This window comes from Solanum pennellii, chromosome 10, assembly GCF_001406875.1.
Source record: "Solanum pennellii chromosome 10, SPENNV200".
NCBI lineage: Eukaryota > Viridiplantae > Streptophyta > Magnoliopsida > Solanales > Solanaceae > Solanum > Solanum pennellii.
In genome coordinates, this window is record NC_028646.1 from 50,213,172 (window position 1) to 50,231,625 (window position 18,454).

At 37.8% G+C, this 18,454-nt stretch overlaps 1 protein-coding gene and 2 pseudogenes across 1 annotated transcript; 1 reads left to right on the forward strand and 2 right to left on the reverse strand.

Moving 5' to 3' along the window:
• Nucleotides 1-1,384: 1,384 nt before the first annotated feature.
• Nucleotides 1,385-3,548, reverse strand: LOC114073864 (annotated as a pseudogene).
• A 4,226-nt stretch (nt 3,549-7,774) lies between these two features.
• LOC114074255 (uncharacterized mitochondrial protein AtMg00860-like) lies at nt 7,775-8,369 on the forward strand. The gene is made up of 2 exons (XM_027912123.1): nt 7,775-7,870; nt 7,989-8,369. Exons 1-2 carry the CDS (start codon nt 7,775-7,777, stop codon nt 8,367-8,369), a joined length of 477 nt encoding a protein of 158 aa, XP_027767924.1.
• Nucleotides 8,370-12,946: 4,577 nt separating this feature from the next.
• LOC107001335 lies at nt 12,947-17,138 on the reverse strand (annotated as a pseudogene).
• Between the last annotated feature and the right edge of the window lie 1,316 nt (nt 17,139-18,454).

An 18,454-nucleotide genomic window follows, 5' to 3' on the forward strand; every position in this document is an offset into this window, starting at 1 on the left:
TCGTCCTGCAGGTCCGTCGCCAAGTTCAGAGAGTCGATTTTAGTACCCAAATTTCAGAAGTCCAAGTCTTTTGGAACGAGACACCCTCGACGGTCCGTCGTGCCCACAACGGTCCGTCGTGGGTTCCGTCGACTCACACAGTTTTTCCAGAAATAAAATCTGCTGCTCAAAACGACTAAACAGGTCGTTACAGTCTTGTAGGGAACCAAGTTGAAGCAAGCCTTGAAGTTCTTCATCAAATTTGATTCCCATACTTGATAATTGGTTCATGATCCCCTGAAAATTATTCAGATGATTTGTCATCGGAGAATCATCATGCTACTTTAAACTCAACATCTGCTTTATCAAGAACATTTTGGTGTTTCCAATCTTCTAAGCAGACAAAAATTCAAGATGCTTTTATAGGATAGAGCATGTGTCTCCCTATAAATATGGTTCAACACATTATCATCAACCCATTGCCTAATGAATCGACAAACCTGTTTGTACAACAGATTCCACTCTTCATTTGTTTTATTATCATGCTTTACAGTGGTAAATACTAGTTTGTTAGAGTTTTTTGCATAAAACAGATCTTCCATTTTCTACTTCCAAATGATTTAATTAACACCATTCAAAAGAACCATTCTACTTGTGTTGTCTTCAATCGTTTTCCCTAAAAAATATAGTTATCGCAAATCAAAGTAAATCTTTTCTGATGTAGAAGTTCAGAGTGTACTGCAACCATAGACCATACTCAGATATAACCTTGGCTTTGATACCAGTTTGTTGGAAAAATGCGGACAAACACAAAAATATGCATGGTAAAAATAATGGAAATAAAATTGGAAATAATGATACAAAGAATTTTAGGTGAAAATCCTTCTAATTATGGGAAAAACCACGGGCCAAGAGGAGCAACTAATATCACTATAGTAAGAAATTTTACACTGTGAAGTCACGAATACAATACTCAAAATGACTACTATATACTCAAAAAGAACAACTCTCTTTTGGTTTCCACCTTACTAAAATATCGCTCACACTTTTTTTTTTTTTTGCATACTATTTTTCTTATATAGTATATTGAATACCTCACTTTGCTCTCTAAATCATTTTTCTCTCTAACTTGGTGTGTTCTACAAATAAGCAAGAATGCTCTATTTATAGAAGGAGAAACCCATGCCTATGTCAAGAATGACATAGGTAAATATAGCGAAGTAAAAAAAAGGTTAGCAAATCTTACCAATTCGTCAACCACCAAAAGTTGACCTAAAATTTATGGGATGGACTTAACACATTCAACCATCTTCATAACAATGGAATTAATAAATAAGACAAAGATCAAAAGCCGGACATAAAAAATTGAAAGATCAATGCAGAATAATTTATTTATAAAACAATATCAACGTGTGTACAAAAGCATTGCGAAAGGCGAAGATGTTGCAGAAGCTTCTGTGTTATTTGAAAAACCAGTATGGTCTCTATTCTCTGACGAGTGTACTTCAGAAATCCGAGGACCATTGGAGTCGTATGGTGATGCAAATGAAGTAGTTGGTACATTTTGTGACGTACTACAATATGTTGGATCAGACATGTGTGGAGAGTGTGTGGGCAATGGAGCTTCAAAATTAAGAACCTGAATTTCTTGCCTTATAGAAGGCCTGCAATTGTTATCTGGATGAGAACACAATAAACCAACAATTAGCAAGTAATCCACCTCCTATTCATTGAACTCTTATGAGAGTCGAGGATCAACTGCTTCACAAAGATATCCTATCCCGTAAAGTCTCCAAACCCAATCGACAATATTTACTTGATGTTCCTCAGCTTTAGGATCAATAGGTTTTCTTCCACAAGCTATTTCTAATGCGACAACACCAAAGCTATAGACATCTATTACCTTACTAGCTTTGCCAGTGGTGACATATTCAGGAGCCATGTAACCCATCGTACCTGCCAAAGCTGTTGTTTAGGATCCCTTAGCATGGTCAACTAGCCTAGATAAACCAAAATCCCCAAGTTTAGCATTGAAATTGGAATCCAACACAATATTGCTAGACTTTATGTCCCTATGCACCACACATTGTTCCCATTCATCGTGTAAATAAAGCAACGGTGAGTCCAAGCCTTGAGCAATCTTGAATCTTATTGACCATGTCAACTTGCTTCTTCCCTTGAAGATATGGTTATCTAATCTTCCATTAGGCATAAACTCATAGACAAGTAGAAGTTCTCTTTTTTGATGGCACCAAGCAATGAGTTCCAATAAATGTTTATGTCTTAACCGACTTATAATCCTATGTTCTGAAGCATAATCTTTTATTTCTTGCTTTAAATCCCTTGAAATACTCATAACAGCAATATAAGAGTTGGATTCCTTGAGATATCCTTTATAAAAACATCCAAACCCACCCTGGCCAAGCATCTCTTCCCGCGAAAATTTATTTGTACATCTAACCAACTCACTCTACAAAAACTTCTTTGGTCCTGTGCTTCTTTCAAATTCATTAGTCATGGAACTATCAATAATATCATCATCATCTTCATCTTTTCTCACCTTCGTCTTTCTCCAAAATGCAAACAATATAAAAATAGATGCTACGATCGAAACACAACCACCATAAATCAATCGAATTAATAGTTCCGACTTATTTTTGTTTGGGATATCTATCCTCTGGCACATGGCTTTGTAGGGTTACATCTGGATTTAGCAGAGGTCTTGGTAAGGGTACATGCATCTGGATTTCACATAGGGCTTTGTAGGGGTACATCTGGATCAGTTATATTGCCATTATAGTTTAACGAAGAAGTAAAATTCAAAGAATATATAGTATGTATTGTAGAGAAGGTTTATGTTGCACCTAAGAAGCCAAAAGTGACCACTGTAGCAAATATGCCTTAAGATCAAGATTGTAAGATACGTTCTGCAGGATGATGACTATGGTATTCCCTTGTGGTTGGAAACCGGTAAAAACAACACTAAGATTTTTTGAGATTGAATTATCAGTAATCCAGGCAACAATTCTCGTACCATTGGGAGTAACACTAAACCAGGTCACATTAGCAACAGAATGCATGTAGTTGATATCTATACCCACATGATCACCCCGTGAATCATAAGAGTTCCAAAAGATGTCAAATTCGACAGCTACAAACTGGTGATTATTACATGAATATTGTCTATCATCACTTTCAATGCCAAGTCCCTCTCATGCAGCAAAGTGTTTATCGGGAATTACTGAACCTGTAGGGGTGAGGAAAAAGGTAAGACCATCAGCATATTGGTTTCTGCCCTGAGAATTGATTCCAAAGGAGAAGTGCATTGAGAAATCTATGACATTTACATAGGCCTTGTCATAAATATGGAGTGTTTTATAATATGTAGCTCGGCCTATGCTGAACTTTGAACAATTTTTAGTGAGCTGAATTACACCGTTTTATGAAAAAGCATCTGCTTCATATGTTATATTCTCATCATTGGGATTAAAACTATCAAAATTTAAGGAGAGCGAAGTGACAAAGGGTATTATCAAAACAAAGTATGTTAAAGATGCAAAAACATCCATAGTTAGGCAAATGTATGTTGCTGCTTTGGAAAAAATGATAAAGTTGTTCTTATATCTTCAGGTGGCAAAAAAGTCGTTATATTTTCTATATCCTTATTTTCGAGGAAGCAATGAGTATACTTTATTTCCTTTCCTTCTCTCACGCTTATTAATTGACCCAACTTGTCTGTTTACTCCATGTATTTTTAGAAATAAAGTATTATTGAAAGGGATATTAATGGACCCAAGTAGTCCGCTTACTACATCAAAAAAATTGATTGATCATCTCACCAACTATTTCCATAATATTTTTCTAAGAAACTTAAATATATATTTTAATTAATAAATAAAGTTACTTACATTCTTTTGGTCATATACTATATTTATTTACATAAAATAAAATATTTATATTTATTTCATTAACTGGGTAAACATACAAACTTGCAATTGAGACACTTGTTTATTTTTTTATTGATGATAAATTATATAGAAAGTCCCTTATTTTAACTACATTGAGAAAACATGTGATGGGAAAACCTTTAACTCTCAAGATTATTATTTTTAAAACTGCCTTCAAGGACTGCAGATGCTTTGGGTACTCCCTGTCGGCACAAGAATCTAATTTTGAGTAAGAATGTTATTATTTGTTGCTATTAGAGGATCTAGAATTTGTTTTTTAGGGATATGATACAACTATCCCCTAGATTATGAAAAAATCCAGAGACACACATTAATTTATAAGGTCTTATTACCACCCTCTCGATCCATTTTTTAAATATTTGTGTATACTTTGAGGAATAGTTTCACAAAAATGTAGACGAACCGGGATAACGTCCGATCTTGTTTCTGGATTGAGTAGAAAGGGGATATATGAAGTTCGTTCTCTTCCTCTGTGCATCTCTGTGATGGGTAAATCTCCATAAAAAAGGGACAACTTTCGTGTAGGCTTACATGGTACCCAAATATCTCCCACACACCTCAACTATGTGGAGTCATGTAGTGTGCCACCACAAGGTGTACAAGAGTACAATGAAAATGAGTTCGAGTCCTTAGTTTAGTTAAAATGTGTCTTAGAGATTTTGGTCATAATATACTTGTGCCTTGTCACTTATGTTATGCAATACTAGATGTGTCAAGAGGCACATGGATAACTTTAGATGATAGAATGTATGCATCCACTAACAATTACATATATATCCATTTGAAGGTTTCGTGAAATAATTTTATTCACGCTTATTAAGTAAGATTAATATTTCAATATAATATACCTGGTACAAAGGCTAGCTAATTTTTATCCACCAAGACATCAATTACACAATGCATTCTATTAGCTAGAATTCTTGCCTGGTCACATGCTCAATCAATTGAGCTTGCTTACTTGTATTCATGACATGTCCATTTCTCATCATCATTGAATTTAGAGAAGGCAGTTGGGTACCACAAGATCCCAACATAAGTTGTTTATAAAAGCGTATTGTGACGTCCGTCAGAATTCCATCCTGATTCCGTGTCCGGATAGGGGCAGAACACTCTAGAGTTGTGTAGAGGACTCTAAAACCTGTTAGAAGTCTCAAGAAGGCTAGGGAAGGTCCAAAAGCATTTTAGAATTCTCTAGAAAGGGTACCAAAGTGTAAATATTTTAGGGACTTGTCAAGTAAATATTAAATACACTTTAGTCCTTAGAAAGTAGTATAAATAGAAGTTCCCCTCATTTGCAAAGGCACCAAGCAAGTTGTAAAGCATTCTCCAAGCATAATACAAAACCTTCTTCAAAAGCTCTCTTTTGTTCTCTCTAAGTCCTTTTCAAGCATTCTCTTAGCGCTCCAAGTCTTAAAGGCTTCCTTGAGCTTACAAGCCTTGAAAGATTAGTGAGTAAGTTGTCGAGGGCCGCACAGAACTTTAGCAAATACTCTAAGTTCGTGACAACGTGGTATCAGATCCAGGTTTGATACTAAGGGAATGGCTACCAAATGAGACGTAAACGGCGCTACCACCACTAACGTCTATATGGATGGTGTAAAGAAGAATCGAATGGGGAAGAAACATCAAAAGGGTAATGAGGAGGTGCTGCCTAATCCCACACCTAGCATTGCGCTAACATCTCATCCACCCTCGACTATCGAAGAAAGTGACGAAGAATTGGCCAAAGACGCCACAGATGTCACCGTTGGAGAAGAATGGGTCGCAAGGGTGGAAGTGTCAAAGCATGCCGTGGAGATGTTAGGCTGGCGCATGAATGTGGCCGACGACAAGTTCAAGATCCTTAAGGACTTCACCCTTGAGGAGACCGAGAACATCTCTAAGGAGTTTGAGGGTCGCCAACGGGACGAGTTCGAGATGAAGGAGGCCATCACTTCCTTGGAGTGTCGGCTTGAGGACACGCTTAGCATGATCGAGACGCTGAAGGCCGAAGTGAAAACACTCAAGGAAGGCATGTAGGTTGGAGGATCTACATCACCCGGCCGTGATAGGGAGGCCAGGGTCGAAGCTCCCAAGCCACCTATATTCAAGGTCATCTGTGACTCTCAAGAGGTGGAAAACTTTCTACGACACTTGGAGAATTACTTCAAGTGTAGTCGGGTGAGAAGTGACGAGAATAAGATCAACACTGTCGTGTTGTATCTGTTAGAGATGGCTACGATATGGTGGAGGCGCAAAGAGACTGAGACTGGGAAGGGGACGTGCACCATCAAAATGTGGGATCAATTAAAGAAATAAAAAAACCCTTCTTCCTTAACAATGTCATGTACGAGGTTAAGCGCAAGTTCCGACAATTGAAGAAAACAGGAAGCATTCGGGCATACGTGAAAGAGTTCAAAACTCTAACGCTTCAAATTACCAACCTCATAGAGGATGACATGTTGTTCCACTTCATGGACGGACTGCAGCATTAGGCCAAGATGGAGTTGGAGCGGCGACAGTTCAAGACCATAGACGAAGACATCACAGAACCCGAGTCCTTGATGGACTTCAAGCATGAAAAACATGTCAAGGCGAAGGGCAAGGATGCAAGAAGTAGTCATGCCAAAGGTAAGGGAGATCGTAGCCGAGGAAAGGAGCAGTAGGAACAGCCTAAACAACACGACCCCCACAAGACGGACAACAACCAATTCGTGCGCCATAATTACATTGAGAAGCGGGCACATATTAACAAAAGAGATGGTTGCTACATATGCGGTGGACCGCACGGCTCTACCAGGTGCCCCGAGATGAAGAACCTTGGTGCTATCCTACGAGAAAGGAAGGAGAAGGAGGCACAAGAGAAAGGGGAGGATGCGACCACGACACAATTGGGAATGGAGGGACTGTGCGGCGCAATAGCCCAGAAGATAGAGAAGCTGGTAGACGTCAGCACACAGTATGTAGACATCTCTATAAATGGACGACCAGCCCGTGCCCTGGTACACTCTAGGGCCGAGGCAAACATCATGACCAAGATGACAACAGAGCGGTTAGGCTGAACTATGTGCCAAAAAAGACCCGCCTCAATACTGTTAATGCCCCACTGACTCCCGTGTGCGGGGTCTCCCAAGGAGTAAGCATTACGTTGAGAAAGTGTCAAGGAACGACGAAATTCAAGGAACGACAAAATTTACCATCTCTCCTCTAGATATATTTGATATCATTCTCGGGTAAGAGTTCTTCCAGCACTGTCACACGATGATCGACCCCTACCTCCAACGTCTCATGGTAATGGAGTGGGAAAGGTCATGCACGGTACCTCTAGTCAAGGTGCCGAAGAAAGAATAACATGCCCACTTATCGGCCATGCATATTGTGAAGCGCCTAAAGAAAGGTGAACCAATGTTTCTGGACACCATTGCAAGTTTAGGAGAAGTAAATGGTACTATGGACTCCTTGCCACCAATCATAGAGAAGGTACTTGAAGAAAACAAGGACGTGATGCCGGACGAGCTGGCAAAGACTCTCTCTCCGAGGCGCTAGGTAGATCACAGAATAGAGTTGGTGGTCGGAGCCAAGAAACCCGCACATGCACCTTACCGTATGGCTCCACCAGAGTTAGAGGAGCTTAGGAAGTAGTTTAAGGAGATCCTCGAGGCCGGTCACATCCGTCCTTCCAAGGCACCTTATGGCGCGTCAGTGCTATTCCAGAAGAAGAAAGACGGATCGTTGCTCTTATGCATCGACTATCGGGTGCTTATAAGGTAACAATAAAGAACAAATATCCTATCCCGCTAATTGCATACTTGTTTGACAGACTTGGGTAGGCCAAATACTACACCAAGATGGATCTCCGGAAAGGATACTACCAAGTGCGCATCGCGGAGAGGGATGAGCCAAAGACAACGTGGGTGACCATATATGGAGCATACGAGTGGTTGGTAATGCCATTAGGCTTAACCAACACACCCGCCTCCTTTTGCACGCTAATGGACAAGATATTTCATCCTACTTGGACAAGTTCGTGTTTGTGTACTTGGATGACATAGTCATCTATAGCGTCACATTGGAGGAGCACGTGGAGCACTTGAGGAGAGTCTTCCAAGTCCTACGGGAGAACCAGCTTTATGTCAAGCGGGAGAAGTGTGTGTTCGCCCAGCACGAGTTGCACTTCTTAGGCCTGTTATCAGCAAAGGGGAACTACGAATGGACGAGGCAAATATTCGGGCGATGCAGGAGTGGGAGGCACGCACAAAGGTGATCGAGCTACGATCCTTCCATGGACTTGCGAACTACTATTGCAGGTTCATCAGTGTCTACTCCTCTAAAGCTGCTCCGCTGACCAAGGTGTTACAGAATAATAAGTCGTGCGTTTGGAGCGCGGAGCGCCGAAGAGCGTTCGAAGGTCTTAAGACCAAAGTGACGACGAGTTGGTCTTGACGCTTCCTAACTTCTTCAAGACCTTTGAAGCACATACAGATGCATCAGACTTTGTCATTGTACATTGCCTACACAGATGGAGACACTACTTACTGGGCTCCAAGTTCGTGATCAAGACCAACAATGTTGCCACTAGCTACTTCCAATCACAAAAGAAGATCACCCCAAAGCAAGCTAGATAACAAGACTTTCTGGCCGAGTTCGACAACGTCTTGGAGTACAAGCCAAGAAGAGACAATGTCATGTCCGACACACTAAGTAGGAAGGCCGAGCTTGTTCCCATCACTATGTCTCACTGTGACGTTCAAGATGCAATCAAGGATGCCATGCAACATGATCCAGAGGACAATAACCTTATGGAATTGGCTGTGCAAGGAAAAACTAGACATTTTTGGGTAGAAGATGTCCTTTTGATCACTACCGGTCAACGGGTCTACGTGCCCAAGGTTTGGGTCTATCACACGATGCATTAGTAAGAAAATCCACGATCACCGTGGGCTGGGCATCCGGGGCAGTACGTACGAGGGCATTGATCAAGACTATTTACTTCTGGTCACGCATACGGGAAGACATCGAGAGCTATGTGAAAACTTGTCTTGTGTACCAACAAAACAAGGTGGAGAAAAGGCAACTGGGAGGTTACTAGAGCCACTACCCGTAGCAGAACGCCCATGGGAGAGCGTGACTATGGACTTCATCACTTCCTTGACGAAGTTCGATGGGTTTGGTACAATTATGGTTGTGGTGGATAGGTTTTCAAAGTATGCTACCTTCATTCCCACCATAGCCGGTTGCACCGCAAAGGATGTTGCTTGATTATTCTTCAAGAACGTGGTGAAATATTGGGGGTTGCCGAGACATATCATTAACGATCGAGACCCTTGCTTTACCGGGATCTTTTGGAGAGAGTTTTGGAGATACTTGGAACGAAGCTTCACTTCTCCATAAGTTTCCACCCGCAGATCGATGGCCAGAACGAACTGGTTAATGCCTTATTGGAGTTCTATATAAGGCACTATGTTAGTGCCCATTAGAAGAGTTGGTCCAGACTCCTAGACATGGCGCAATGTTCCTATAATTTACAAAGAAGTGAGTCCACCGGGCGCACACCATTTGAGTTGGCGACAGGCCAACAAACCCAAACTCTGCAGTCGTTGCCGACTTCTTTTGAGTGTAAGAGTTTGGGTTCCTACCATCTTGCAAAGGGATAGGAGGAGCAGCTTGAAACTGCCAAGTCATATTTGGAAAAGGAAGCCAAAATAATGAAGAAATTCGTCAACGCAAGCGTCGTCCAACGGACTATAAAGAAGAAGACATGGTCTTGGTTAAATTCAACCCAAGACAATTCAAGGCATTAAGAGGCGTCCATCAAAACTTAGTGCGCAAATATGAGGGTCCATTCAATATCGTTGCCAAAATGGGCAAGATATCGTACAAGTTGGAGTTACCTCCACACTTTAAGATCCATCTGGTGTTTAATGCGAGCGTCCTCAAGCCGTATCATAAGGTCAACAAGCCAGCGCCATTTTCCTGGTGCATTGTAAGGGACAAACTCCAGTGGTGGCCACATGGGAGAAATATGAAGATTTGTGGAATTTCAAGGACAAAGTCCAAGAGTTTATACAGCAATGTGCCACGGTAATTGCATTATCAGGTGGGGGAGCGTGTGACGTCCCTCCACAATTCCAACCTGATTTTGCATCCGGAAAATAGCAAAACGTTCTAGTGTTCTGCGGAGGACTCTAGAATCTGGAAGTCTCAAGAAGGCTAGGGAAGGTCCCAAAGCATTGTAGAATTAACTAGAAAGAGGACCAAAGGGTAAATATTTTAGGAACTTGTCAAATAAATATTAATTTCACTTTTGTCCTTAGGAAGTAGTATAAATAGAAGTGCCCCTCATCTGCAAAGGTACAAATCAAGTTGTAAAGCATTCTCCAAACATAATACAAAGCATTCTTCAAAAGCTCCCTTTTGTTATCTATAAGTCCTTTTCAAGCATTCTCTTAGCATTCCATGTCTTAATGTCTTCCTTGATCTTACAAGACCTTGAAATATTAGTGAGTAAGTTGTCGAGGGCCGCACGAAACTTTAGCAAATACTCTAAGTCCGCGACGGTATGATCTCTTTCTCAATATAAGTGCTATTGTTTCAATCCTCCCAGTAGCAGTAGTTAAGCTTGTGATCTTTTCTGGGCTATTCCACTCTTCAAAGTAGCATTAAAATAAGTTGTGATTCCATCCCCTGGTTGTAGTCATTGCACTCTTGACTTTTGTTTTACTATACTTTCTTCACTGTTTAGCCATTTTTCTAAATTATCCTTAACCTCTTTTTTAATTCATTAATGATATTCTATGCTTCCTCATAGTAATTTGCAAGTCATGTAAATTTTGTCTGTACATTCTTACTCTTTCCCACTCCATGATATTTAAAGGTATTCAATTCTTTAAGAGCTTGTTTCACACTCTTAAGTTTCTGCCACATCCCATACATTGAAAAAGTGCTATGCCTTTGTTGCTAAATCCTTTGTACTGTCCTCTGGAACTTTTCATGCTTCACTAGATGATTTAAAAACTTTAAAGTCCTGTCTTCTATCTTCCTCCAGTCTCAAAGTAACACATTGAGGTGAGTGATCTAAGCATTCTGGGTCCATTATCTGTACTTCCAATGGTTGCATAAATAGAAGCCATCTAGCATTCACTAGTGCGCAATCAAACCTACTATATTTGGTAAAATCCCTACCATTTACCCTTAGAATTGTCATGCTTGTATCCATAAAAAAAGAGTCAAATTCATTCGTCTTAGCTTCATAGGTTATAGAACCAACCATCTTATCCTCAACTCTATGGAAAACCTTATAACCTCTCATAGACAGGCATACTCATGATAAACTTGATCCGTATTTCTCAGCTTTCTCCATATTCTCCTTCTATCCTCAATGGTATGCAAACCATATACTAAATAAAAGAAAAACTTGAAATTCAGAGATATGATTGTCACATCAGAGTGGATATATTGTTCATTTATTTCCACTGGTTCACAATCTATGACTTGAGGGTCCCATATTGTTATGACCCAAGGTAGAACCTAGGCGTAACATGGCGTATAAGACCCCAAAAGTCCCCATACAATCCATTGAACATTATTCATACGCGAAAATAGAAATTTTAAGAGGTTTAAAAGATTAAATCAAATCACAGATTTTCATAAAAAGAAATGGAAAATTAAAAAAATCACAAAGCCATCTAGTACATAAGAAGTGCATGAGACGTAGCCAGTGTTGAGTTAATACTATAGTTGAGTTAATCCTAACTATGTTAATTAAGTCTAATGCAAAGATATAACAACAATACGTTTCAAAAGAGAAACATATCCATTCCAAAAGACAAACAATGGGTTTCTGTAGACGTTAAGTAATGACCTTTAATCTCAGTTTCTCTAAATAAAAAAAATTTAAATCTTTTATTTGAAACTCCTCCTCTTGAAATATCTATATAAGCATTACATTTTGTGAGCATAAGAAAAAACAACAAAAACAAAAAAATAAAAAGAAGAGAAAAAGGTATTCCTCCTTTCTATTTTTAAGCTTATTCTTAGAATATTTTTGGGCAATTGGTTTTGGGCGGTCTCAAAACTTTCAGCCACGAGTTTACATGTTTGAGAGTAACTGTGGAACCTTGGGGAGCAATCCGTTAGTACGATTTGCACCTGAGTCGGGCCGAAATCGCTTTCAAGGCAGTGGATTTCCACGACACAATGTTTGTGATAAGTTATTTAATACTTTATGATTCCAATATGATATCAATATTGTAGTAATTTTTCCAACTGCCCGTACATCAAGTCCAAAGTTGAAAAGTAAAGACAAAATGAATAAAAGCTTTGTCCTCGGAACATGAGGACTCATCAATCTTGAAATCTCTAATATCCCTAGTCGTGGGAGTGCGAACCTGGAGGATCAGTCCCTACATTTGGATCATAAATGTAGGCAAGAGTATTCTTTAGTACAAAGCTGCAATAAATATGTAAGACATGCATAAAACATTTGAAAGCATGCTAAAAGCGGACATTTTCATTAAATGCAATGACCAGACTAAAATATGAATTAAAAGAGAGAGAAAACATAAATCATAAGGTAAACACGGTCATTCCAAGTAACGTATTTAAACATTCATAAGACACTTCAAGAAGTAAGCTTAGTTCATTATTGTGGAAGATTTACTTTTAACAGGTCAGACCATGTGAGCTATTAACATAAAATCAGTGTCTATCCCATACTAAAAAGAGGTGTCCTACTTTCAAAGGTAAGACCATGAAATTCTAGCTATTGTGGATCCACTAGATAATGTCTATCTAAAACAATCATCCTATGAAGCACGTAGGTATGGGGTATAGAGATTGCTACTAGAAACTTGTCCTCTACTAATGTAACATCCTGTGACCAAAAACATACCTCAGAGCAGATTTTGAGATGTTGCAGGTACGACTCACGGTCGCCACCCAAGGACTGTAGAGTGACCCACGGTCTGTGTTGCTGTCCGTGGTTTGCATCCGCAACTCCTCCCTAAAAGCCCTAGGAAAAATCAGCTAAGCATCTCTTCCCGCGAAAAGTTATTTGTACGTCAAACCAATTCACAGTACAAGAACTTTTTGGTCCTGTGCTTCATTCAAATTCATTAGTAATGGAAACATCAATAATATCTTCATCTTCTCTCACCTTCATCTTTCTCCAAAATGCAAATAATATAAAAACATATGCAACTATCGAAATACAACTAGCAGAAATCAATCTAACACTAATCTTGAGTTATTTTTGCTAGCAATATCCTCTGGCACAGGGCTTGGTAGGGGTACATCTGGATTTTTTATGTTGTCATTATATTTGAAAGAAGATGTAAAATTCCAAGAATATATGGTATGCATTGCAGTGAAGTTTCCTTTTGCACCTGAGAAACCAAAAGTGACCCATTCTGGCAAATATTCCCCCAGATCAAATTAAAAACAAAGACTGGTGTTGTACAATTTTAACAAGAACTTCATTCAAATTCATTGTTCATAGAACCATCAATAATATCAAAGATAGTGCTATCGAAAACAACCACCAGAAAACAATCCAATCACTAGTGCTGACTTTATTTGCTTGAAGTATCCTCTGGCACAGGGTTGGTAGGGTTACATCTGGATCAGTTATCTTGCCACTATATTTGAAAGAAGTAAAATTCCAAGAATATATGGTATGTATTGCAGTGAAGTTTTCTGTTGCACCTGAGAAGCCAAATATTCCCTTAGATCAATATTGTAAGATAGGTTCTGCAGGACGGTGACTGTAGTATTCCCTTGTTTTTGGAAACTAGTGGAGACAACTCTAAGATATTTTGTGATTGAATTATAAGTAATCCAGGCATCAGTTTTCTTACCATCGGGAATGCTACTAAACCAGTTTACAGTAGCATAGGATTGCATGGAGTTGACATCGATACCTACATGATCATCCCGTGGATCATAATAGTTGGTATAGGTGTCAAACTCAACAGCAACAAAATGGTGATTTTTCCATGAATATTGTTGATTAGCACTTGCAAGGCAAAGTTTTTCTATTCCGGCAAAGAGTTTATCAGGAATTACTGAACCTTCAAGGGTGAGGAAAAAGGTAAGACCATGAGCATAATTATTTCTTCCCTATGAAGTATTCCAAAGGAGAAATGCGTTGAGAAATCTGTTACATTTCCAGAGGTGTTGTCATAGAGATAGAATGTTTTAGAATGTGTAGCTCGGCCTATGCTGAGGTTTAAACCGTTTTTGGTGAGCTAAATTACACCGTTTTCTTATAAGCATCTTCTTCATATGTTATATTCTGATCATTGGGATTAAAACTATCAAAATTGAAGGAGAGTGAAGTGACAAAGGGGATTATCAAAACAAAGTATGATAAAGATGCAAAAACAACCATAGTTAAACAAATGTATGTTGCTACACTACTCAAAATAATAAAGTAATGTTTTTCTATTTTCAAGTGGAAAAAAAGTTCTTCTATTTGCTATATTCTTATTTTCGAGGAAGCAACAGATATACTTTATTTCCTCCTATCAGATATGTTCAAGACAAATCAATTCTTTTCTTGCTTGTCTGATCTTCTTTTCTTGATTTGATTTCTCCTAAAGATGATCCTAGAATGCTGGCCGTGATTGCTTCTTTAATTTGTCCCTTGACTTAAGCGAATTGTCCTTCTCTGTCAATTTGAAGGATTCTCTTCTTTTTGTGTGTCTCTCTGATTATTTGCAAGTAACAATATTTGATCTGATTGACCAAATTTTTGCTTCCCTTTCTTATCTGGATTTTGCCCGTAGTTAGTCTTGATTTCTGCAATCAACTGAACTCCATCATTTCGGGAATAGATTAGTTGTTTATATCTCGTTTCTTTCCTGCATCAAGTGAATGGTTAGTGTATTCATTTTTCATTATTGAAATATTTGATTATAAGAGGTTAACAATGTGATTTGACCAGCCTGAATCAACAATCCAATCAACAAGTTAATTTGATTGGACATTAAAGTTGTGAAAGCTAGATCCTCGTCTTTGATAGATAAGAAATCTTCAACATCGCATTCCTCTTCAACCTTGGAAATGGAAGCATTACGTGTCCATTATGTTTTCCCTTGACCTGCAATCTTTCACCATATGTCCCTTCTTGTCACAATTGTAGCACTTCCCTTCAAACATTTTTTCCCACAATGATTCTTCAAACCACCCCTTCCAGGAGTGCGACCTTCCATCTCATCATCGTTCACCATGCTTCTTGAAATTTCAACTTCCTTTATTGACATAGAGTGCTTCCTCTTGACCCTTGAGTGAAGCTTCTCCCAATTTCTTGGCCAAAGATTCCTCTCCAACTAGAGTATTCTTGAATTCTACAAGTGAAGGTTGAATTTTCCATCCTTGTATAGCAGCAAAGAAACCTCTATATTCAGTCTTCAGAGCATGGATGATGATTCACTTCATCCTCGTCTCTCCAATTGGAGCTTGTGGATGTAATTGTTATATCTCTCTACATAACATCTTTACCTTATGAAAATATTGTGCATTGTCATGTTCCATTGTGCTATCAAAAGTAATTCACTCTCTAAAAGTTGGAGGCTCGTGTCATTTTTTCTATTAAAATAACTTGGTGAATGTATCCCAAGCCTGCTTTGGGGTAGTGACATCTTGTATATACTTAAGCACATCCTCTTCAGTCGTTGATTTCCTGATTTTATCTTCCACTTCAACAACATGGTGTTTGCATCTTCTACTTCTAGTTGTGTCACCTCACTGCCATTGACAACCTCCCACAATTAATCTTGCCCTTTCATATAAGAAATTTACAAGTTGATCATGTACTGTAGTTGTTGTTGTTGAGATTTTTCATTCCGCCTACAGCCTGTAGGTCCGTCATATCATCGACATCATAAATCTCAATAGAACGAAAAATTGCAGTAAGTGATTTTCACAAAACAACCTCATGCTGATACATAATGAAGATCTGAACAAAATAATAAGTTCAATACAACGTATTGTAGCGGAAGAGTCAGATAAGTAGTGTATAGAGAAAATGATAGATTTATTTTATTCAATCGTGTAATGGTCTTATAAGTACTTACAAAAACTATCTGCAACACATAAATAAGAAAACTATCACGTACTCAAGAAATATAAACCTAAAAACATAAATCTAAAAAATAGTAGTAGCATAGACTGGGTCAAAGTAAAAACCAAGACTGATGTTATACAATTTTAGCAAGAACTTTTTTCAAATTCATTGTTCATGGAACCATCAATAATATCATCCTCTTCATCTTCTATGTCCTTTATCTTTCTCCAAAATGCAAACAATATCAAAACATATACTTCTATAGAAAGACAACTAGAAGAAAACAATCCAATCACTAGTCTTGACTTAATTTGTCTTGAAGTATACTCTGGCACAGGGCTTGGTAGGAATATATCTGGATAAGTTATATTGCCATTATATTTTAAAGAAGAAGTAAAATTCCAAGAATATATGGTATGTGTTGCAGAGAAGGTTCCTGTTGCACCTGAGAAGCCAAAAGTGACCCACTCTGGCAAATATTCCATCTATTCAATATTGTAAGATAGAGTCTGCAGGACAGTGACTGTGGCATCCCCTTGTGATTGGAAACCAGTGAAGACAACACTAAGATATTTTGAGATTGAATTATAAGAATCCATGCATCAGTTCTCGTACCATTAGGAGGGCCACTAAACAAGGTCACATTAGCAATAGATTGCATGGAGTTGATATCGATACTACATGATCACCCCGTGGATCATAAGAGTTCCAAAAGATGTCAAATTCGACAGCAAAAAATGGTGATTATTACATGAATATTGTCTATCATCACTTGCAAGGCCAAGTCCCTCTCATGCAGAAAATTGTTTATCGGGAATTACTGAACCTGTAGGGGCGAGGAAAAAGGTAAGACCATCAGCATATTGGTTTCTTCCCTGAGAATTGATTCCAAAGGAGAAGTGCGTTGAGAAATTTATGACATTTACAGAGGCCTTGTCATAAAGATGGAGTGTTTTACAATATGTAGCTCGGCTTATGCTGAACTCTGAACTATTTTTTGTGATCTGAATTACACCGTATTCTGAATAAGCATCTACTTCATATGTGATATTCTCATCATTGGGATTGAAACTATCAAAATGGAAGGAGAATGAAGTGTTAAAGGGGATTGTAAAGACAAAGTATGATAAAGATTCAAAAACATCCATAGTTAGGCAAATGTTGCTACACTAGTCAAAATAATAGAGTAATGTTTTATATTTTCAAGTGGCTAAAAAGTTGTTATGTTTTCTATATCCTTATTTTCGAGGAAGCAACAAGTACACTTTATTTCCTTTCCTTATCTCACGCAAATTAATTGACTCACCTAGTTCGTTTACTCCAAAATTTTCTTTTTAAGAAATAAAGTATCGTGGAAAGGGCTAATTAGTGGACCCACCTAGTCTGTTTACTCCATCAAAGAATTGATTGATCATCTCACCCTTTGGTTAAACCCTATTTCAATAATATTTTCTAAGAAACTTAAATATAAATTTTAATAAATTAATGAAGTTACTTATATTCTTTTTGTTATATACTATACTAGGGAAAATATTCGTGCTTCGTGCGAGTATTAAATTATGTTTGTTAGAATTAATTTTCTTTCCGATTAATTATATATCCACTATATCATATTATTTGATTTTATAATTATTTCTTAATTTTATTGTAGGGAGAAAAGAAAAAGAACATCACTCAATTTTGTTTAATAGTTGGTTTTACCTTCAAGTATATTATCCGGTCATTCATACCGGCCATCATCTATAAACCTGCTATATGTACTCTTGAATTGGATAGAAAACCTTAAATCAAATGAAATTACTCATTTAAAAAAGTATACTCCATCTGTCCCTATTTACTTATCGATATTTCCTTTAATATCTGTCCCTATTTACTTGTCCATTTTAACAAATCAAGAAAGGAAAACAATATATTTCCTAATATGCCCTTATTTAATTCTAGAAAATTTATAGTACTACTAAGTTGTAATGGATGCTTTTTGGAACTAGAAAATACATTTATTAAACTTGGGGAATTGCATAATCTTTTAAGTTTAAGAATAAAATTGCAACTAACCTATGATAATCATTGGTTCCTTAATATATGTGTCACTTCTAAAGTGGACAACTAAATAGGGTCAGAGGGAGTATAATTCATCATCCAATCTTTTCTCATGTCCAATCTCTGACTATCTAACTCAAACAAATAAAATTCATGCTCAATTCATTTATGTTTATCTTGCAATGAGTAGTAACTATAGCCATGACCGTACTCGAACATAATGCAAATTCATTATATTTTAATATTAAGATAAAAGAAAATGGTGAATGTAATAGAGAATGTAAGGATTCTTTTATTCTCCATTAAATTGGAATATGAAATGATGTACTATTTCATTAATGTGTAATATTAAAAGGTAATAGACTAATTTATTAGATTAAAAGTAATACCAAATACCTTACTACTATTTCTTAAAATTGTGGAT